The 24,208-nt window shown below is 39.9% G+C and overlaps 1 protein-coding gene across 1 annotated transcript; it reads left to right on the forward strand.

Annotated features, from left to right (window-relative positions):
- Positions 1-24,044, forward strand: LOC134189324 (uncharacterized). The gene is made up of 17 exons (XM_062657555.1): positions 1-76; positions 135-635; positions 853-962; positions 5,876-6,023; positions 6,082-6,273; positions 11,846-14,073; positions 14,129-14,306; positions 14,383-14,466; positions 15,002-15,232; positions 16,614-17,455; positions 18,858-18,969; positions 19,033-19,095; positions 22,126-22,203; positions 22,264-22,383; positions 23,105-23,191; positions 23,255-23,311; positions 23,513-24,044. Exons 1-17 carry the CDS (start codon positions 47-49, stop codon positions 23,810-23,812), a joined length of 5,361 nt encoding a protein of 1,786 aa, XP_062513539.1. The 5' UTR covers positions 1-46; the 3' UTR covers positions 23,813-24,044.
- The last annotated feature ends 164 nt before the right edge of the window (positions 24,045-24,208 follow it).

Below are 24,208 nucleotides of genomic sequence, written 5' to 3' on the forward strand. Positions count from 1 at the left end.
TTTTCTGTGCGCCCTGCTGTCGACCGGCATTGCACACACTCACTGGATGGTGACCGAAGAGGGACTTCAACACAAGGTCCTTCGAACGCTGTCCCATGTCAGTTCCGGTCCTACGTATGTCTTTCTCTCTGCAGGAAGGGTCTTTCTTCGCTCTTAAACATCCTCACGACTTGGTCGCTTTTATGCACCAAGGCATTGAAGGCGACCGAGTGGAAGTGATGCGGCGCAATTTGCTCAAACGGAAGAAACTCGTCGACACCAGTCGGACTCTGTATTCTGATAACAAGCTGCTTACCGAGGAGTCTTTCGTCAGCAAGAAGCCGCACTGTCAAGGGGCGGGAAAGTCGCTGTCTGTGATTGACCTGCAGACTAGTACTGTGCTGCTGCTTGAGAATAAGGGTATTCGAACGATTGATCATATTGGAACGAGGCGTTTGTCGAGTCGGGACGTTAGGCGACCGAATTGTAGTTCTGTGCCGTTTACGTACAGCATTCATTCCTATGATCATCTGGAGGGTGTGTCGAATAGATGGCAGTTGTCTCAGATCCCTGAAGAAGGCTTGAGTGGCGTGATACCGACTGGTAGTGATAGTCCAACCAATTTCGGACATCGAGTTGCGAAAGCTTTAGACAAGGTTACATTATTAGCCTTTATCCATCTGTTCGTTCGTTTTTATCTTGTGTCTGTTTCTGTCAGCTTTTGTGTATACTGGCTGTGTCAGTCTGTCCAGCGTGTATGTGTTGATCAATTAAATTAACTAGGTAGTCCATCAGTCTGCCTGTTTGAGCTCTCAGTTTAAGCTAATTCATCATGTAGAACTGATACTTTAAAATGTTCTTTGTATGTAATAGAATGGTTCATCATGGGTTTTGTTGAATTTGGCTGCATTTTATTGGAGAATGAAAGGAAATGCAGGAGAAGCGATAGAGTGTTTGAGACGAGCTTTGGCTTTTTCGCCACAGTAAGTTGTTTGTATATTTGTTTGGTAGACAGGACTTTAGTAAGTTCCAGTGTTCTGCCCAGGATTTGTGGAGTGGTGGTGGGGTATTTGCTGCTTTAATGGGTGTGGTTTATTTCAGGGTGTGGTGTACATGATCTAGACAAATTCACTAATACAACAAAACAAACAATTACCTTCTAATTAATACTCTATCCTCTAGTTAAGCCTAAATATCCTCATGAAGGGCCGGCGGAGCCCTCCACATGTTGGGTGGGCCAGGCCTTGGTTGGCTAGGCTCCGCCCACTTGACAACTTTTGACTAAAGCCGTAGAGCTAGGGTGGAGCCTGGCTAAAGACAGCATTACTAGAGGGTAGTCTAACTACTAGTAGTATTATGCTCTGAGAATATTTAATCATTTATTGAACTGCACGCAAAAAAATTGTCGTCTGTTAGAGACTGAAAAGACCAAAAATTGACTTGCATTGGTCATTAGCTCTAATAAACTCATTTCCAATTTCTGAAAGGTTCATCTTATCTAGTTGGTCACTGTGTACATGCAGTACTGTACCATCAGATTGTTTAGGCGGCGTTGGCTCATTGTACACCTCAAGTACGTCTTCAGTCTTCTGAGAGCACTGAAGGATCTCTCACTTATGGCGTTTGATGCAGGCATCACCAATATCAACTTGACCAAGGTAATAACCACTGAGTAGAGAATTCTTCCTGCATTCGACATAGTCTCAAAGTACTTCACGACACTGCCCAATGATGCGTCTTTGACTCCTGAGAAGTTTGTAGCCAGCACCTGCAACTGAGTCTTGAGGTTGGCGTGATCTATATCATGTGAATAGTGTTAAGAAACAAACGCAAATTCATCATCACAATGCTTTCCCTTACATTCCTTCAGCAACAGTTGTTCTAAATTTGAATACATTCTATAGCCTGGTTGATCAAATCGATCAGCCAAGCAAGTCACAATCAGATCAATAGCTTGGTTATAAGCAGTGACCCCGTAGAACTGTTCTGGAGAGTGACAAAATTCAGGTGGTGCCTCACCATCTTCAAGTCGAGTTGGACGCATCTGCTTATGTTGTAGACGTGGTTCTGACAGTTCTAGCCCTACTGCTTTTGCAATTACACTCTTCCAAAAGCTGCTTGCATGGGTCTCCTCTCGCAGTGACTCAAGAGTTTTCAGCACATCTTTAACAGTTTTCTGTCCCTCTGCAGCTGAAATATTCTCTTGCTGTAGTGTTTTACTGAGATTATCTGTATGCCGAAGAACCATTTCTGCAAGTGAGGATGCGTAGTAGTACTCAAAGGTTCTCATTTGAACAGCTACGCCTTGAACGTGTTCTCTGATTTCACTGTCTTTTGATTGTTCATATGCACATATGCCAAGAGCTCCAGGAGTACTGAGTAGTTGTTTAGCACACTCCTTAGGGCATCCGCACGAACTGTCCAATGCGTAGGGCATAGGACCTGTATACCTGGCGAGCCTGGTCTGATTTCTGCCTTCAATTTCTGGAAAGCAGCATCACGTTTTGGTGAAAATTTAATCAACTTACATACTTCATATGTTGTATCCAGTGCATTTTTCAGGATTTGAATATTCTTGATTGTATCACTGGCAGCCAGATTAAGCGCATGCCCATAGCAGTGTGTATAAAATGCCAGAGTCTCTTCCATTAGCATCTGCTTGGCCACACCTGACTTTGCTGCTGACATGGTACGGGCACTATCATAGCACTGGCCTCTGAGTTTATGGATGTCCAGATTCAGTGCAGTTAGAACATCTTTGAGAACAGTTACAACTGTCTTTGCATCTGTTCTTTCAAGCTGGTAAAGGCCAACCAATTGTTCATGAACCTCTAGTTCATGATCAACGTAACGAAAGATAATAACCAGTTGCTCTTTGTTGCTTGCATCAGTGGTCTCATCTGCCATTTGTGTAGTACTTAACAGACTGCAGTTCATTGCATATCTCTCGGAAGACATGAATGAGCCATTAACTTGATCGTCTCATTCTGTATATCCTTTGAAGTGTACGTCTCATTCTTTCTCTTCAGCCACTCATGAATGCCTGGGTTGTCTGCAGCCCTGAGCATGAGGACTTGCATGAAGTTACTGTTGTCCTCTTTTCCATCCCCTCTCAATGGAAGGCCTTGCCTTGCTAGAAATCTTACATTCTGCAATATGGTCAGCAAAATCTGTCTGTTCCTTTGCTGTTTTGCCAGATGACCAATATCCAGAAGGCTACCTATCTCTTCCGTTTGACCAGGGAGAACATACAGCACAGAATGAGCTTCCACATAGTGAGCAGACTCCATGTGTTTGCGGATTTTCTGTACACCGTTTTTCCAATTATGAAAACCAGTCTCAATCTGTATTGCAAATCAGCAAATGTGCATGATAGTTAGACTAATTGGTCGGATACCAAACTACAGGAAGCTAATTGTATAATTAATTAGCTAGTACTTACTGCTGTCCCACCATATATGGTAGAAGTCTTGGAGAGGTACGTATCAAGAACTGCAAAAGGATATATCCACTACTGCTCATGCTGGAATTATATGCCAGATAGCTAATTGATTAACTGCATGTGTATTGTGTAACTTCAGCTAAGGGCAAGACTCCGATTTAGATGTTAATGGTACTCACAAATGCAGAATCAGGGTATTTGGAAACCAGGATCGTTCTTTCTTGTACAGCAATCATACATGTGGCAAAAGATGGCGTCTCTTGACACGGCGTAGTGGAGGAAAGGGTAATCAACAAACCATCATGCCTGGCAAGATCTTTTCCTTTCTCCAAACTTACTCTTTGGGAAAGCGAAGTGCTGTTCAGGATGAAGTGCTTGAAGCCGTTCAAGAGTCAGTGACATATTGCGTACGTACAGTAACGGAAGTAAGTCGGGATATTCCAATCAAGCGTGCTACCAAATGATTCGTGGCGTCTCTCTACGGCAAACAGTAAGCGCGCATCAAGATGAGTGACTGGGTTTGCGAGGCACGTTGTGCCCATCCCACACTTCCCGCTGTAAACTTTCGAATTATGGTTGGTTTGTCTCATCTGTAGAGGTGAACAATAACTAATTTATTTAATCACCTATACCATTTTCCGGAAGTTTTTGCCAAACGCCTGTTGGTGGAAGTCCCATTTTTTAACGATGGTGGGCCATGGCCCACCTGGCCCACCCTGCTTCGTCAGCCCTGTCATGCTTTTTCCATTCCTTTCATCATTGGTAGTCTCCGCCGCTACTTGTGACTCGTCGTCACTACTTTCAACGCTTTCACTGATGCTGGAAGTCTCATCTGGCTCCAATTGATGACGTTTCCGGGAGAAATACTTCAGTAAAGACATCTTGACACGGGACACCTTGACCATCCGGAAACACCACTTTAGTGCCCTGAGTGATCCATCCTATTATAGATTGTATCATAATATAACAGGGCCAGTCTGCCGCCATGTCACCATGTGAACAAAGTGCTCACCTTTAAACAAACTGCTAACCTTCCAATGCTCATCTACTTGGAACAAATAAACACTAGCTAAATATATAATGGTGGTCGGAACATGTGGAGTGATGGTCGGTGTTTATTGATTGATAGTTGATCTCGACCACCTTTGACCATTTTGGTCAGAACCCTGAGTAACCATTTTGTATCACTTCTCTGTCAATTTTGTCTTTTCACAATAATGATGTAGTGCAAATGGTTTTGTTGCAGCAAGTAGTGATCTTGTATAATATTGTTGGTATGTGAAGTCAGTAGAGGTTTGTTGTTCGCATTGTTTGTAACATTTTAGCACCTCTGACATAAACAACCAACAAGATTGGAATGTAATACATTACATTGCATGAAATGTCAGCATATGAAATGCATGGACAATGTTAATAACATGTACTTGCTAGGATGCAGAAAGTATGTGCAAGCTCAAAATGTTGTTGTATGGCTGAAAAAATACATGTACAGGGCCATTTAAGGGCCAAAAACTCATCAATTAAGAGACACGTGACTTCACACCGAACAACTCCTAAAGTAATGTAATGTCTCAGACATCTACACAGTTTTTGACTCCAGGTGTCTTGGTTAATTAAATTATTGCATACTATTATCGAATGCTTCTAATATAATAAAACAGCATGCCTTGGCGTTTCTGGTTGTATGTCAGCCTCTGTCCAACAAGCAACTTTATGAAAACACTGGTTCCCCACAATGATGTCGAAGCAAGAGTAGTGAGAGCGTGTCCTCTTTAAATTTCTTCATCTGAATCACTGAAGTCTCTTTCATTTTCAGCAACACAGTCATTCAGCCGAGGTTTCTTGGTACGTGTGCTGTCTTTGACATGTAAAGCATGTAGGTATCAACATAGACTCGTAATCATATTGGAAAGGCTAGGTAGCTAGCTGAAAAGGTTTGAATAGCTGTGAAAAGTACCATTAAAGAATGCGATTGTCACCTTTTTCATCTACCAGTTTTCTTAGGAAGTAAGCACCCAAACCTAAATTTGAGATTGTTAGTAACGTGACAGAGCTTAGACAACCTAATAAACAAAAATGCAATGCCATGGTGTTCCAACCATACCAAGATAATATCGCAGTCTCAAAGGGTGGAGATATTGCAGACTTACGAAATCTGAAAGAGAGTGTATATTCATGTATTTCAGTTGATCATACAAGTTTTGGAACAACACGTGTGGCTTTGTGTATTAGCTAACTTTTTGTTTGTCTTTGTCTGTTGTCTATTGTTTCTGCTTTTTATGTGGTTGTTTTATGTTGCATTTGCGCTGTGTGTTTGTTATTGGTAGGTTTTCAATTTGTGTACGTGTGTATCCATTTTATTGTCATGGTGTTGATAGAATAGTATATTGAATGATTTTTGGTTGAATTTTTGTTGTTTACTGTATGTTTAAGGACTAGACCTTGTCATTTTAGAAGACACAGAGATGTTGGCTTTGTCAATTTGGGCAATATCTTTCAACGTGCTAAACAATATCAGGATGCTGTTGTAGTCCTTGAAGCTGCTGTGGAAATCTCTCCTCATTTTCATGTTATTCAGTACACTCTTGGAAATGTTTATGCTGTATGTAACAACAGTACCTGGTTATTGTGTTGAAGTCTGAATTGGGTGTGTAATCTAGCTTATTGGAGACTATGACAATGCTGAGAGATGCTATGCACACACAGTACGACTAGAGCCTGACTTTGAACCTGCCCGATCACGGCTGCATGCAGTTCGATGCCAAAAGGATCTGGAACAGTCACTAGATGATCAGGAGAATTTGTTGGAAAAAGTTGTGCAGGATCTTGAAGCTTACAAGGATGAATTTGAGGTTTGGCCATTAGCTGTGGCTAGATAATTTGATTGTATGTTTCAATGTCGATTGTTTTTATCGATTGTACTTTGTTTTTGTGCCTTTTGTTGTTGACAAAGTAATTTTTAATGTGATTGTGTATGTTGCTGGTTGTTTCGTTTTTTTGTTTTGTTTTGTTTCTTTGTTTCTTGCTTGCTTGTCTTCTGTACATGTGTAAATATGAAGACATTGATGATTGTGAGCTGTAAAGCCTGATTCACATTAGGCACGTAACGTAACGTATTGTAATGTAGGGCGATGTTATGTTATGCAAGATCGTTCACACTGGCAAATTTTGTTGTCATAACGTACCATATTGATTTTTGTAACGTAACGTAAGATGTTGAGATGGATTAAACTCTTTCCGGTTGACCTAAGCAATTATTCAATTGTCTCCATTGAAGAATCTCTTTACTCCACATTCTCGTTTTGTGTGCTTTTCTTCTTTGTCTCCGAGACAGAAGAAGAAGCAGTAAGAGATGACGTTTTTTCTGTTTTGTGGCAGAAGCTTGCATGCGTTACGTCATGTACGGGACACTGAAAGTATGCAAGGAGCTCAATGTGAATGTTAGCACATTTGATTGTCTTTGTTTCAGTAATTGCAGTGTAGAATCCAGCCTTTTCTTTGACGTTTATTGTGAACCATAATTGACATTCTTGTGAAAAATTGAAAGTTGGAAGTTCATTTTACACTTGTGTGTTTTTGTTTGTGCTTGCCACAGTGAGTCTGGATAACATTCTAGTATTTCCAACTGTTTTCATTATTTTAACAGCATGTACATTGTCATACTAGGAGGGAGCAACATTGTGCCAGTAAGCGTGGCTACATTTTGTAAACATTGTTGGGCTAGAGTGTGTATTGCATGCTGTATGAACAGAAGAACAGAAGACAGTGTATTTACAGTAAGCAAAGTGGGTACAGGACTGGTGTGTGTGTGTGTGTGTGTGTGTGTGTGTGCGTGCGTGCACGTGCGTGCGTGCGTGCGTGCGTGCATGTGTGGTGTGTGTGTGTGTGTGTGTGTGTGTGTGTGTGTGTGTGTGTGTGTGTGTGTGTGTGTGTTTGCATCATTGTCTTTGTGTTTGCTTGATGAGTGTCATAATTAGGACAAATATTTGGAGAAATGTCATACCTGTCAGATCTGATGCTAAAGATGTTTATTGACTGTGATAGTTTTGACACATTTACTCTTTAAAATGTTAAAACTTTCTTTGCACACACTTATGTGCGTAACCTGATGTGCTCTTGGTGTCCTTCTATATGTTTGAATAGCAAGAACATTAGTGGCATGGTGAACCAAGTATAAACAGGCTTGTTGTATTTCATTTACATTGCTCACAGTATAATGGTTCACTGCTGTGGAACATAAAATTTTTGTGGGTACTCTCTTGACTATGGCCGTGTTTCCACTCGCGGCTAAACATGTTTCAAAGCTGTTTAGGTATGTCTCCACTAGCATTAAACATTTTGGACTTAAAGAGCTTTCCTAAACCTGGTCCAGAGGTAGTTTATCTAAACATGTTAGTTCTAGTAGCGACACGATACTACTCTTTTGTCTCATCCTCTTCAATACCAGCCATCCTGCACGCATTCAGTTCTAAACAGGTTTTTTTGTTAAAGGGGAAGTCCAACAAAAATGAACTTAAATTGTATTAGTAAATCTTACGAAGACAAATCGATTGCTATTAGTTACTCTGTTCGTTATCTTTGTAGTCTATGATCCAACTCCAGAATTGTGACATGTTGTACCCCTCGTCAGACTTTTATCTTTCAGTGGTTTGTACTAACTAAAAGGTGCTTATTGCAAATCCAAATGTTGCCCTTCGATGAAAGTGTCCTAAATAGGAGAAACAAGCGATGAGCTCATTGCCATGATAACCACACACCATACGCCTTTTCTGTGTAATTTAACCACTTCTTGTATTGAAAACCGTACATTACAACATCTCTAGGTATTCTACTGTACTTGATTTGTTATGTGTGCAGTAGAAATCATCTGAAACACAACACTTTAATAGTCTAGGGACTTGATACGAGTAACTGTTGTGATCAGTAGAGTAGTATCGTTCTAATTGACGTTATAGTTTTACTAATGTACTAAGAAGAGCTGCATTTCATTAACTTTAGAATGCCTAACACTAAAAGAAAATTTCATCAAGATTTATCGCTGCTTTACACGACATCGCGGTATTGCATATTTTATAGTCTGCCTGTTTGTTACAATCTATAGCTCTTGGGAGTGCATAGAAGTGTCAGTGCACTGGAAACTTCCATTGCCTTAACAGAAGCAGCGCCCAGAGTGCAGTTACTGCTGCAAGAAATGAATGCGATTAGCGCTTCTAGAGCCGGCAACTGATCTGACCATTGCATAGCTGATGATGTCGGATCTTGAGAAACGAATTTCCATCAATGATTGACAGGAGTCAGAATTTTGAGACAACGGTTTCAGACTGATGCTTGGTTAGAGAATCACAACATGGAGGCAACTGATTGATACGGCTGTTTGCGCAGAACATTTGATATCGAACGCTGTTATTAATTAAACGTCACCCAACTTAGGTTTTCTTTACAAAGCACAAACTTTTCCTATACGTCAAAAAGGTTTTCATCAATTTTCATATGTTTGTCCTGACCTAGTGAACATTCAGTTGCCATCTACCATAGCCGAAGCATGTCTTCCTTAAATCCGGGCATTTTACTGCGGCCTGCAAATGAACTGGTGGAATCACATCAGTAAATGCATACAAACCAACGAGAGCTTAGAGAACTGGGCCTACAATGCGAGACATTGCGAACAAATCGATAAAATGGACTCCCTGTTTTGTTCCTGTTTGAAATATTATTGTAAGGAAATTGTGGGGCAAGAGTTCACCTTGTAATGGCGACATCTATGTTGGGTAAAGAAATCAGGACACTGGCATGGACCGTGTTTGTGGCATGCCTTGCATGAAGTGGCAATTGAGTGTCTGCTTCTTCTTGTGTAGACTCCAATTCACAAACGGTAACCGACTACTATGATGCAAACTTGTGACTTATAACACTATGTGTATCCGTACTATAATAGCATTTTGGAACTATACTTCTAGTGACATCAGTTCTAATATAACCTAGAATACTGAGTGCACTTCCATCACTATACATCTGACACTACAGCTGTACTCTTCCTGTCTGTCTAGTTACGTAAATGACCTCATTTTTATTTGCTGAGTGCATGCATTTTTAATATACTATGTACAGCCAGTCTTCCATTACATCAGTTTTAATTTGTGTTCTGTGCTTGCATCTGACGTTCCCACGTACTTCTACTGTAAGTAATCTCTAAGCGTTTTCATTGCGTCAGTGTTGTGGAAGGTCCGTTTAGTGGAGTAGTGATTTCATATATCTGGTTGACGTCGCTTCACGTTCCTAATCGGACTTACTAATTATATGTTACATTTTGTTACACGAACAACTGTCTATTACACAATGAAAATGGAAAGAATTGCTACCACCACGCAACATGACCTCGGAGTGAGGATCCTTACGAGTTGGAACTTACAAGTCTAGTAATTTCCTGCATCAGGATGACGTCACGTCACGCTTCTAATGGAACTTACTATATAGATATTACATTTCATTACACAAACAACTGTCTATCACGCGATGAACAGTGAAAAGAATCGCTACTACTGCGCAACACGGCCTTGTAGTATGGATCTTAAGTGCGTAATTGAAAAAGTCTTCAAACTCTCTAACTTGGGACAAAAATTGTAAAGGCCAACATTTGTATTTCTCTTCAATATGAGTCTACTAATGTTTTAAGAGCAAAGAATTAAAGTCGGACGAGGGGTGCAATGATTATCACGTTTTAGAGGGCTTTCAGGTTTAGATCATAGACTATTGCTTTCGTAAACGAGAACAAGCTATGTTTCTGTGATGTGGAATGCCCAATGCGAGGGAATCAATGCGTTTAGGGACGACTGCTACGGATATATCGAGAATGTCGAATGTGAATGCGAAGGTATTATGAAGATCTGCTTTCTTGCCATCACGGGTTCCTCTCTAAAGTAAAATTTTCTTGCTAGAGCAGTTTTTCATCAGACCTTCTAGCAGAATTTCTCATTACTACGGCACAATTAGAAATCGCGCTTTTGATTGAGTATTTGTTTATCCTTGTTCTTTTAATTAATATACGTAGAGAAAATTTCAGCGTGTCGTCTGGCATGTACAACAGGACGATCTTATTTTCATGTTCAAGATTGTAACCTTCTACCAATCAGTTAAAGAAAGTGAGCAGACTGGATGTGAAAATAGGAACTTCCTCTGTAGCACATGCTAGATGGTGCACTGAACTTTTGTCTTCAGATATTAAAATAAAATAAAATAAACAATTACTGAAGCAAAAATGCGTGCTTTAGGTAAGCTTGGTAATGAGGAATTCTGCTAGAAAGTCTAACGGGGAACAGCTCTACTGACACCATTTTAATTAGAGAAGAACCACTGACGGCAAGAAGGCAGATCTTCATAATATCTTCGAATTGGACATTCTCGATATACTCGTAGCAGTCATCCATAAACACATGGTTTGTTTGCAGTGGGCGGAGCTTAATCGACCAGGAAGAGGAGAGCGAGTGCATAGGTGTTGCACATCACAGAGGCATTGCTCGTTCTTGTTTACAAAGTGAAGATGACGGAAACTTATACCGATCAAATTGTCTTTGTAAGATCTACTCATACAAGTTAAGTTTATGTTTGTTGGACTTTCTTTTTACAGGGGCACACTCACGCTAGCGCATGAACATTGTATCGCTTTGCTAAGGGTGCAATTTTTCAAACACTGTAACTGCGACAATGCTTTAATTCGCAATGAAGGCAAGGCTGACTGAAGTTGTGTTAGATCGTGCCTAGTAGCTAGGCTTTTAGATATAGTTCTCGGAATTTTTTGTTTAAATATTAATTCTGCAAAACTGAGGCTACTACACTGCAGTTTGGTAAAATTTGACAAGCACTTTTGCAATTTGAGCTAGATTGAAGTTTTTCATGCTACGCCCGTGACGAAGAAAGCACACGTCTCATTGCATTATGTAGTGTCTGCTCTACTCATGTCTTCTAGTGCACTCCGTTCACAGTGAGCACCCACAAAAGTTGCATTGTTTAAAGCTTACACTGCTGTCGTGCTCATTAATTGACACCTAAATAGCCAGTTTTGCAGTAGTTTTGTCTATTTATACTTTTACACAAATGTGTATCGATGAACAGCACTAGGAAGGTGTTACTGGCAATCGAAATTGATTTGCTTGCCAGAACACTTGAACATATGTTACATGTAATAGCTTCTAAGCAAAAGCTGAGATGGGCTCAATTGTACACGTCTGATGAATGTGATTGTGACCCTCTAAAAACAAGTTTAGGTTTGAGCAAGTGGAGACATGCCCCTCTTAATATGCTTTATTTATGGTATTGTTGTTTTAGTATTGAATATATTTCAATCAATGACAGTTTCAAAGTATTATGGTTATATTGGTTATACAGTACAGGGATTTAGATCAACTTGATGACTGATTTTACTTTTAGGCATTCAACACACGACACGAGTCACTTCTGAGAATGATGGCATCAGATGAAGAACAAGAGGAACAATCTAATTATTATGCAGATTTCAATACTTTTGACAGCAATCCATTTGCAATGACCTATCAAGTAGCTGCCAGTGACAATGTAACAAATTTGTATGAGAGTCCAAGTCAGTCAGATGAATTTTATCCTAGAGACGTGGTGGTTCAACCTTATACTGAAAACATAGCAGAAACAATTCTCGTGAAGGTGCAAAAGAAGCAAAGCAGCAGTGACGTAGAAGTCAATGGTTTTGAAGTAGAAACTGGTACAGCTGATTCAAAGATTGAAGCGTTTGTTGTGGAATCTAGTGGTGAGGCTGTGGAGACAGGTGACTTAGAGAAAGACTCCATGATCAATTCAGAAGACAAAGCAGAGTCAGCAGCTGTGGAGAAAGTTGTAAATTTATCTGAAAAGCCAAAGAAGAAGAAGAAAAACAAGAAGAAGGCAAAGCCCACAGAAATAGACAAAATCACCGACCAGACATTTCCTGATCCTTCACCTCATGGTTGCAATGAAGACAAAGTAGTTCCAGTTTGCAAACATTCATTTGCAGGGTCAGATCGTGATGGGCCTGCTATGAAGGCTTACAAGAAAATGATTACGGAGCAGTCTCATGCTAATGCACAGCCAAAGATTGAAGCCAAGGAAGAGTCAGATGAAATTGAAGTCAAGAAAGATTTAGATGAGATTGAAACTAAGAAAGATTCAGATGACACCGAAGCCAAGAAAGACTCAGATGAGACTAAAGCGGATGAGACTGAAGCCAAGAAAGATTCAGATGAGACTAAAACAGATGAGACTGAAGCCAAGAAAGATTCAGATGAGATTGAAGCCAGGAAAGATTCAGATGAACATAAGCATAAGGGACCTCGTCTGGTACTCACTCTAGATTGCCCATCATGTCAAGTTGATGTTCCTGCTGATATCCTTGAGCGTCTCTTTGATTTTAAAAGCTCAAAACCCGAAGTGGCAAATAAGGATTCTGTTGAAAAAGCCAGTCTTGACAAAGAAGAGCATGCTGATAAGGCATTTGTTGAGGATTGTGATATGAAAGGCGAACAATTGAAAGACAAGGGCAGTGAGCAGACTCAAACTGAGACGAATGTGAATTTGAAGGGAAGCACAGACAAGACTGAAAATGGGATGGAATTTAGTAAAGCTAAGCCTCGCATTCGACTGCGTTTAGTCAAGCTGAATGAAACCGATGCCAATGCACCGAAGTCAATTCGCATCGAAGTTGCAAATGCTGCCGGGAAGTTTCCTGATGAAGATGCAGACATGACCGAGTTTGAAGACACAGAAATTGATGATTTGCCATTGCCTTTACTGCATTCTGCACCACCACCACAAGATGAGTTTGGAAATGTTGGAAAACCAAGAGTTCCTCCTGTTCAATATCGCCTTTTTCAGAATGAGAAGGAGATGGAGATATTTAAGACTTTGATCAAGAAGGGGGGCAATGTTGAAGTGATAGAGGAAGGGTTTGAGAAAGAGCAGGAAGTGGATATGATTGATGGAAAACGGGTTATAGAACGTACATCAAAACAAGCAATTACTGAGGATGGAACAGTGTATGAAAACAGGTATCCACCACGTCTAACACTGAATCCTGGGATGAATCATTTTTGCAAAGCTGGTCGTGGTCTTCAGTGTGTACAGCCCGCAGAGAATGAAGAGGCAGAGCACAACATGCGAATTCGTATTGAACAACGGCGGTATGACATCGACAATGCAGCTGAACGGCAGTCTGACTATGGAATGAAACTTGGCTCTGATCGTCAGGTTTATTCAATGACATACATCAGTGCTATTGAAAACCGGAGATATAGAATGCCAAGACGACGATCAATGGATGAACTAAGGTTGGTGGAAGAGCCTGACTATAGTGCTCATCCACAATTGCCTACACCATACTCTTCACAACGGCACATGAATGAATCGAAGGAAATGGCAAGAAACAGAAGGTTTCATGTACAAGATCGGATTGAGAGAATTTCAACAGACACAAAGAGGCCAAAAACAAGGCAGTTTGATCGAGATACACTTGTTCCACTTTATGATCATCTAAAACATTCATATTTTCCTGTTCCAACGAAACTTGGTGATTGTCTAGAATATTTTGGACATCTGACAACGTTTGATGATTATCCAAGCACATATCTGGGACCTGAAGCCAGAGGAGCAAAGTAAGCTTGTTCTGATAGACACTTCGGTTGCACTGATATTGTGGATTTCTTTCAGCGTGTCTCATTTGTTGACTGACGGTTTGAGTGGTGGCATCATGCATCACACACCATGGTCTGTGCCTGTTTGTCACGACTTTGCTGATTTGCCTTTCAGCATGTATGCGTTTGATCATCTGGTTGGAGTTCAGTATCGAGACAAATTTGAGTTCTTGCCTGAGCCACAAATTCGTTCGGTCAGCCATGTTGTGTGTCAAGCTGTTGCAACGATGTTTACATCTAAATTACTGCTGTTGATTATTTCGTTTGTAGTTGCTAGTGGGGATGTTGGATCCTGACGCACCTATTGAAGAGGTAGGCCAGCGTGTTCTCACTAGTTTCAAGCAAGCAGAAGAGGTGAACTTATTGACAGTTAATTCTGATGAGTCCCAAAGAGGATTATAGTGAAATGAGACAATAAGGTTGATATTTGTTGCTAAGTGAGCAGAGAAAAAAAAGTAAAAAGTAGAATGCATGAACAAGCAGTAATGACATGTTTACACTAGGGAGAGTTACTTGTGTCTACTTGAACAACTCAGGAAACTAGAGACATCAGTTCTGTTCTGTGTAGTGTTTTCACACATCGATGCTGGAAGTGGCTACATGTATCTGAATACTAAATACACTACATGCATGAAACCATAGGAAACTGACTTCAGCTAAGGCATGATACAGGCGCATTGAGATGTGCTTTGTCTTACGGAGAAAACAAGGAGACCTGAGGGTTATGTGAATACACCGATGATTGAAAGAAACTTGACTAAAGGGGAGTATTATATAAAGGCCACTTATGCTTATGTGTGAATGTACCATAATTAATTTGCATATACTTTTGTATAGCTAGTGCTTGGCTATAATGTTTTATAATTATGTCCTTTGGATACCTTTATAGCATGAGAGGGAAAAGGACAAATGGGTGTTGTTCAATATTGCAGCGCTCTACTTTCGTGTCATTGGCAACCCTTACCATGCTGTTGAATGCTTGCGTCGAGCACTTCATTTCAGTCCACCTCATGCACGCGATGTTGCTCTCATTCAGCTTTCCAACATTCTAAGACGCTTCGGTCATGTTTCTGATGCTGCAGTTGTTATGAGAACGGCACTAGAACAGCACCCTTTAGAGGCAAGTGATCAATCATGTTCCTATTTTGTTAGTAAAATAGATATTTGTGTTCAAAGTGTTACCGTATCTTTAACATAATTAAGAGTGGTCATGCCATTTCTAGCTATGCAAATAAACAGCAAAGTAATTGAATAGCCACAGACAAGTTTATTGCAGTTGTTGTTGGAGAAACTTACATATAGTGTACTCTTGCCGAAACGATGAAACATTGATGGACAGATGATGGTGCTTTGTTGTTTAGAGTAGGTTAGTACTAACTACAGTTGGGATATTGGTAGTGATATCCGTACTGCATCATTTTGCTCGGAATGGTCTGGAAACGTAAATTATATGTTGTTCACATTAGCAATATTCATTGTGGTGATGTCACACGAAATAGTGATTCTTGTTTATAATGATGTGAGTAAAGAAATAACTGTTACACCAATACAGAAGTGAATACCTTATTAATAAATACCAGTGAGTTCCAAAGTATTTCTAAGAAGTGTCAGTGAAAGCTAGATACTGTAGGTTAAAATAGTGCCATTTATTTTCTTAGCTGCACATGTGGATGTTAATTGATTAATTTAGTGTTACTGTCTATTCTCATGTTGTACAGGATCTGTGAAATTGCCAGGTATTAGCTTGCTATCCCGAATCTGTAATTTACTTAGATGTTGTAGGATTTAGATGAGTGAGTGAGGGTTATCCTTTTATGTTTTAGAAGTAAATTAAGGTATTTAGTAGCTATTATAGTAGAAAGTATTGTGTCAGGTTAACAACTGACTTTGATTGTCATTATTGCCAACTGGAGGTAGGTGTAAAAAAGCTTTTGTATGATCAAGGGACAACTATATTCAGAGTTTGGTGAGAGTTATTGAAACTACTATCTGTGGTTTTTCTTCACTGTCCTTAAATCTTAATGGAAGAGGCTCTATGATTTGGGATTGGCGTGACAGAGAAAGCTGTTGTTGTAAAATGTAGGTTGACAGTAGCTGTAACCAGTAAGGTACAGTTGTGCTTGTTATGTTCTGGTAACTTAGCTTTTGTTGGGCTGTAGCTTATTTATTCTACATTCAAATGAGAGTGACATTGGAAAGTTGTAGATGATACTTACGTGCTTATCAGGAATGGTTGATATCATAGAAAACATGGCATTGGTGAATTTACAATGTCTTTTTAAAACAAGCTGAAGTCTGACACATTGGATGCTTGGCTTATATCTTGAAAGGCAAACTGGCTACTCCATAACTCCTATATGTACCAGTTTTGAAATTTTATTTTAGGTGGGAGTAGAAGTCAATGTATATATAAATAATGCTATCTACATTCTTAATTTTGTTTATCACAAGTCTAGATTATAATTATTCTTATCTATTTGTGTGTCGTTTTGTTTATTTAGCCTTTGAGTCATCTCAATATGGCTACCATTTATGCAGCTAAAGGCCTTCGGCGTGAGGCAGAAGCACATGCTGGATTTGCTCTTGAACTTCAACCCAACTTTAATCTAGCAAAGCGCTTACACAATGCCACCATCTGTTCGCGTCTCTTTCCAGATGACGAGAAGGGTATTCACGGAGAACTCCAAGAGGCTCTTATTCGACAGCAAACTGCGGAGGGAAAAGAGCCAACAGGAAGGCCAGAAATAAAATGCACTTCAAATAACTGCAAACCAACTGTGTCTCCCATCACAAAACGCTTTGGAGCTGCAACAACAGAAGATACAACCATGGCACCGTTTGAACTACCTGAATATCAATATAAAGACAATCCTGCTATGAAACCGTACTTGAAGCGTTGGGAGCGTGAAGAACTTGCCGCAGGGAATAGATCAAAGAGTTTACCTGCTGCTGATGAGAACAGCATTGTAATAAACCCAGAAAGTCTTCTTGTGTTTAGATTTGATGTTCCACAGTCATCTGTCTCAACAGACACACCTAAGCAGTATTCACCCAATCTCTTGGTTTCTGCTAAACCGCCATTTATTAATCCTTCAGATATTTGGAACGATGAACGTCCAATCCATATAGTTCGTTGGGCTGCCTGTGACTATTCACCCATACCTTTGAATGAGGATGGCACGTGGAAAGATGAGGATGCAGAAGCGAGACGGAGACATCCCCATTATGGTAAAGTGCCAGATCATATGCTTTGGCCATCTCTGGCAGAATGTGGTAACTCAAATCTTGTGAATGTGTGGACACTGATCAGTACATGGGTGTCTCCTGAGATCAAAGGGTTCAAGTAAGTATTGTGATACTGCATGAATGGTATTAGTGCTTCTAGACAGATCAAGTGTGTTTTCGCGTATTTAATTAAGTACAACACTTTGGGATGTAAGTTTGCAGTTACATCTAGATACTGTAGAGAGGAGACACAGAGAATGCCCAATAGAAGAGAAGACAGCAGACAAAGTAGATGATTGACACAATTCGCAAATCCTTGTGAATACTTGCAATGACTGCTAAAATACCAGTCATTAATATCTATAGTTAGTAAGATATTAGTTACTAGGATACTGCAGATAGTAACTCATCGTGATCAGATGTAATGAGCTGTTGACATAGACAGATCTAACAGTAATTTGTGGCTTTCTCTGTTCTTTGAATAGTGTAATGTGTGAGCGAATATCTGCTAAACAGTGGTGATATGTGGGTGACATAAAGTATGAATCTGAGGTGGATAATAACGGAGTTTGTGAAAGCTATACAGAAACAAAGTTCTATTCACAAGGATGTTTTGTACTACATTGTTGACATGTGTTACTAGTTGGGTTAGATGGCTTAAACAGTGTACAAGCAGATGTAACCTTCACTAATGCTTTTGGTATCACTTCTTGAAGTAATCTAGTTATCATTTGTTATTTTTTGAAAATATTTAGTGCAAACAAGTGCACTGTACCTTATGTTTACCTCATTTTGGTGATCATGCTGTTGCATTTCTCAGATTTATATCGGCTTGATTAATGTGGTCTTAGTTAACGGTACATGGTCTCTACCCAATGAGCGCTCTCGTAGACATGCACTAATGTCAGTATTCGATCCATTGCCCACATAGTTTAGTTATTGCTCACTCCCACAGTTATTGCATGGTTGCATTGGGACTGATCTTGATATTGAAACCTCAACACCTCTCCAAACAAGCAGGGCATCTTATGCAAACTGCAACAACTTCAAAAACAAGCTATCAAGTCCAATGGGAAAGGAGAAATATTATCCCAATCAGTCAAATGCAGCGGACAAAAGTAAGCCATCTTTGACAACCGGTAAATAATTGGAGCTGTCACTAACTGGGAACACTCACTACATGACAGTCTACTCGAACGCCCATTGGGTAGGGGTCATATGCTGGTAACTAAGTCATTTATCACCCTCCTTTCAAAGCAGTATCATGTTTCTATCCCTCTTGCAATTTATTCCACTCGCCTATGGCTTGGGCAATACATTTGATGTTGCTCTGGAATGTGGATGATAATCTGTACTTATGCAATGGCAGATCTTTTTGAAGTGTGTGAAGTTAGTTAGTGTTGTTTAATACAAATATTGGTTTGGCTATGTCTTTCTAACAAATGGACAACATGATAGACCAATTTAGAAACAGAATTTTATTGTACTTGATGAGAGTTTATTCTTGTTGTATGTGTTAGTTTGAGACTGTTTCTGGACTTTGGTCAACTGTTTGATATGACACGGGCTTGGGAGCTGCCAATGTGCTCGGTTGAAATCCCAAATAATCCATTCACAATGGACCACCTATCGGTTAATGTTATGGTTGTCTCGTGTGATTAATTACTGTTTCACTGCGAGGTTGCTCCATTTCAGGCAATGCAGTACAGGCAAGTGCTTCATACTTTTAATTACTCGGCGGAAGTTGGACTATCAGAGGTGAGTGGAGGTGTCGTTCAGAATAGAGGATTACGATTGCTGTTGTCACATACTGAAACAGTGACACTTTATGACTAGATTAAAGGAACATTTCGGCCACATACGCTAGTAAATTGCGCCCAGCATACACCTTTGATTGTTGGTTACCAACAATCAAATTGAGACATTTGACGCATTTGCAGAACGAGATATGCTTATGTACGCTTTTACTGATTAAATGATAAATTCTATTGGATGCGTTTGTAACTTTTTCGATCGGGGCTCCAACTTCTCGAATATCTAGCGTGGATCGCAGTTTGCAAAGCGTGCTGTTTGGTTGAGTAGCTGAAACACTTATGCACAACTTACTCATACTTATCAAGCGGGCAACGCTTTTCTAATGTGACGCTGAAGAGGGTTTTCTCGCCATCACGTGACATCAACAGCAGTCGGTGAAGCGCGGTGGACGCCGAAACAGATCCGGATGCCAATACTGCTCGCCTCTTGATCCTTTTAGTTGTGTTCATGTGCGACAGACCACGTATGAACAGCTGTTTTTACCACACACCGAAAGGGGCCCTGTCGTAACATCTGGACTCAACTATAACTTCACGTTGCAGTTCTTGTCACTTCCATCAGCGCATGCAGCCATTGCTTTTTGCTGCTAATGTACGTTAGCGCGCGTCTCTGAAACGTTGCGTTAACACAAATCTCTGAAATGTCTCTTTAATAGTAGATGGATGAACAATCAGTCAGACGATGTGTACGGTAATGGATGAAATGTGTGATAAACATTTGCTGGTGTTAGTTGTCTGACAGACAAACACAAAGACACATTGTTTCATTCTTTCAAAGACACAGTGTAACCGAAATACAATTTATCAATGCTAGATACTAATAATTTTGAAAAATTGAGGCTTAGTCACCATACCGTAGTGCACAGCGTTTTCCTCCTTTTGAAGGTGTTCTATCCAGATTTGATTCAACTTCAGCCACTTTTCTGCTACTACATTTTTGATACACGATTTATTTGTTAGTTTTGATACTTTGAAATCTCTATAAAAAAAGTGACCGTGTTCACACTGCTAGTTATAGCTTAGTTATGCAACTATAGTTATTATAGTTTAGTACCTACGGTCTGGTTACCTAGGCGTTTGTTCACACTAGTGTTGCCCACAAACTGAAGTTTGTTACGCATTAGTATGTCTGATAAAAAACGTATCGTTTCAACAGCAGACTTACGGGAGTTATGACTACCTTTTTTAGACATCTTCTAGAAGTTTTGCCTAGCCAGACCCTTCCTCGTTACGAGAGACTAAAGGCCTACTATGCATGTGTAACTGCTGTAACTACGCTCTAACCAAGGTCGCAAGCTTAGTTTGATAATTATGCTATAACTATGCTATAACTGGTAGTGTGAACATGGTCAGTGTCTATAGTCACAGGGCTTGATGATTGGAATTATTGATGTACGCCTTTGCTTGTTTTAATTGACAATCAATAGCAGTTTTTTGTGGCACCGATTACTTTAGTACTACTAAGTAGAGATGAATGGGACACGAAATTGTGCTTCCATGCTGCATTACGTATGGCAGTTGAGTGGTACTGTGGGATGATGTACATCAGGGTTCAATTTTATTTGGAGTTGCTGTGCACTTTGGCACTTGGTTTAGGTGGCCACATTGGTTTTTCACTATACAAGTTAGCAAAGATGACCAACGTATCCAAAAAGACACTATATCGGCACTTTGTGGCTCAGACACTGACGCATGTGAATGACCAATCTACGTGATTGATGCTACTTGAATGCATACTCTTAGGCTGTGTTTCCACTAGCTTTGTGTTTAGTTTAGCTGAAACAAGTTTATAAACTAAACTAGTTTTAGAAGGCGACTGTTTTTACTAGAGATTTGCCCATCCGGGATATGTCTGTTGTAAATTTGTTTGCAATGCAGCAGTATTCCTGGAACAACAGTTTCTGTGATACATTGGACTATTCTGTCAGCAAGCCCTGGCAACAGTAGTTGTCACTGAAACTCAAAATTCATCATTTAGGTACATGCACTAGTTGCTGATTTCTCTCTAGTTATTTGATGACATTTCTGTCTTTCTGGGCAATCCCATACTAGCAAAATTATAGTAGAAAAAATCAAAACAGTGGCGTCAGTTACTGTCTTTAAGCATGCATGCTATTATCACATGACAGTTACACCTAAACTACTTGCTAAACTTACTACAAAACATGTTTAATGTTAAACGTGTTTAAATGTTTAGCTACAGCGTCTCCACTTGTCCATGTTATTCCGGCTATTAAAATGATTATCCGGGACTTTGTTGTGCCGCACGAATTTGTTTCTGGTGCACCAGACAGTCGGAGATTATCTTCTGGTCGTCTTGAAAACAATCAGAGACACAAGTCTGCCTTCGCCGAAATCGTTCTCTCTCCCAACACTCTGCAATAGTCTACGCCGTCTTTAACATTGCCTAATTCTGTTTCCTTCCAATAGTCTCCAAAGAAAGAAAACAGAACAGCGTGAAAGAACTAACATAAATTGTTGTGGAACGCGAGTTACTATCACATGACCGTTATACCTAAATCGCTTTATTAAACTACCTCTGAAACGTTTAGCAAAAGCTGTTTATCTTTACTGTTAAACAGGCTCTTAAACATGTTCAGACTTAAACAGGCTTTCAGCATGTTTAAGCCCTAGTGGAGATGCGCCCTTAGTTTTAGAATATAACTGGTTTAGTGCAGGTGGAAACAGGTCAATCGTTAAACCAGCTTAGCTTAAACCACTCGTTAAATCGGTTTAAGAGCTAGTGGAAATGTGGCCTTAGTGACACAGTTGTTTATATCTGAGCTTCAACATATAATGATGTGCATGTAGTGTATGTGATCTAGTTGAATGTTGACGTTCACAGTAAACACACTGATGGCCATAAAGACGTAGAGAAGCAATGCTAGATACATCAGCTAAATTGACAACAGTTTATATAACAGACTTTCTATTCATCTGAGTATTGATAACAAATTGATGACTTTTCTTATAGATACTGAAGAGCATCAGTGGATCACAAAATGTGACAATGGAGGAGATAGCTGTTCGCTTGTCACTGGCTCTAAATAAGGTAGCTGTTCCAACATGTTGGTGCTATACAGTTTTGGAGTTATTTTTGATGATGTCTCAGAACTCGTCTTCCTGGGTTGTGTTGAATCTTGCTGCTCTGTACTGGCGAGTGAATGGTAACGCTACAAGGGCTGTGCAGTGTCTGAGAGCCGCATTATATTTCTCACCAACACAATATAAGGTGAGCAAGTGTCCAATAAATGCTACTGATTTTTACAACAAAAAGGTGAAGTAATGGCTGAATGATGGAGAACAATAATCAGGGGTGCCAAAGTTTGAAATAGTTGGTGCTGCATTGGCAGCACCAAGTTTGTATATGTACTTGGCACTGCACTTGAGGGGACACTCCCACGATTACTGATAAGTCGGTTCAAGTACTAAAACAATAACATGTGTCACGCAGTCACAGCTGCTGTCTGTGTCTTAAAACCAGACCTACTTTTATCTGCTTGGCCATAAGAATCAATTGACATATTGAAAATTTACCCATCTACTGCTAGCCTCGTCTCCAGACTCACGTGAGCTTGGCAGTGTGTGGTTCCGTATGACACTTTCAAGCTCACATAAGTCTGGGGACAAAGCTATTTACTACAATGGGTGTGCTAGAGCAGTACTAAGGCCTTACTTGTCTTGGTGTTGCTCTGGCTACAAAATTTTGGCTTGGCACTGCATGCAGTGTCGTAGTGCCAAATGGGCACCCATGAATAGTTTGGAGCAAGTACCCAGCAGTAACAGTTAGATAGATATCAACAAGTCAGTCCTTGGTAGGTCAAAAGATATGACAGTTCTAATCAATCAGTCCAATGTTTGTAGTGATGTTGATGAATTTTTACTTAATGAAGCATTTTACGTGGCATATAACTGCTTATGAGGTGGTAGCTCAGCTGGTTGCTGGTTTCTAGGACATCGCCTTGTCTGCTTTAGCCAGTGTGTTTTTGAGGACTGGATTTTTTGATGATGCAGTGGCAGTACTGCAACGAGCCAATGAGGTTAGTGCATCACAATCAAATTTTGTCAATTTCTTGATGGTGTGACTGTCTTTGATATTCTAGATTGCACCCGAAGTTATCATCAATCATTTTGCAATGGCGAATGTATTGGCAGTCATGGTATGTAGAGAGATAGAACTATATGTATGATACTTATCAAGTGCACAATCACTTGCAGAGCATTCATAGTGTAGCCTTGTTTGCCCATTATTATATTTCACTTGTTGAATATGAACCCTGAATGTTTCTGGAACTGTGAATGTGAAGTTTTGTGTTTTAGAATTTTGTTAATTTGATTACTAATATTGAGTATATTTTTAGGGTTATTTTAAAGATGCCAACTTGTACTATGAGTCAACATTGTTGCATCAGCGTGACTTCCCGCCTGCTAAGATTCGACTGAAGTCAGTTCGATGTCTGTTCATGAATCAGTATCTTTCCCAGCTGGACAACGATCTCATGAGTGGAGCCCTGCGTCTCACACACATTGAGACGAAGTATCTAGATGGGACTCGACCACTGGTTGATCCAGATGTGGTAGAGTGGGTCATGAACGACAGGCCACTGCCAATAGGAAAGAAGCCAGTCTGTGTGTTTTCGAAGGAGAAACGATACTGTTAGATGTGGATATGTGGTACACGTTTGAATTGCTAGTCGTAGGTTGTCGAGTGATCTTTTTGATTTTGTCTTGTTCAGATGCGCATTTGACGTAGAGAATAGTTGGTCATTATAGTGATGAGATTGTAGATCTGTAATCTGCAGTTGTGTGTTACACTCGACTTCTAAAAGTCGAGGCTTTCTAATGTTGAAACATTTTGAAGCAAATTTTAAGGTCGTGTTATTGAACTTTGAATATTTGGATTTAGTCAGTTTGTCTACTAGTCTTAACATTGCCTGGTTACTCAAAACTGGCTTAAGATTCATTTTATTTAGTTTAATTAAATTTAATTTTAATTACAATTTTGGAGATTAAAAATTCCAAGAATAATTAAATATGCTAAAACACAAATTTTTGAA

The sequence above is a fragment of the Corticium candelabrum genome, chromosome 13 (genome assembly GCF_963422355.1).
Source record: "Corticium candelabrum chromosome 13, ooCorCand1.1, whole genome shotgun sequence".
Classification (NCBI taxonomy): domain Eukaryota; kingdom Metazoa; phylum Porifera; class Homoscleromorpha; order Homosclerophorida; family Plakinidae; genus Corticium; species Corticium candelabrum.

Excerpts from the sequence above, each read along its gene's own strand:
- LOC134189324 (XM_062657555.1), top strand. The coding sequence starts at position 47 with ATGGTGACCGAAGAGGGACTTCAACACAAG. Across the intron at positions 17,456-18,857 it reads CCTGAGATCAAAGGGTTCAA|TTTGAGACTGTTTCTGGACT; the intron begins GTAAGTATTGTG and ends TGTATGTGTTAG. Across the intron at positions 18,970-19,032 it reads TCACAATGGACCACCTATCG|GCAATGCAGTACAGGCAAGT; the intron begins GTTAATGTTATG and ends GCTCCATTTCAG.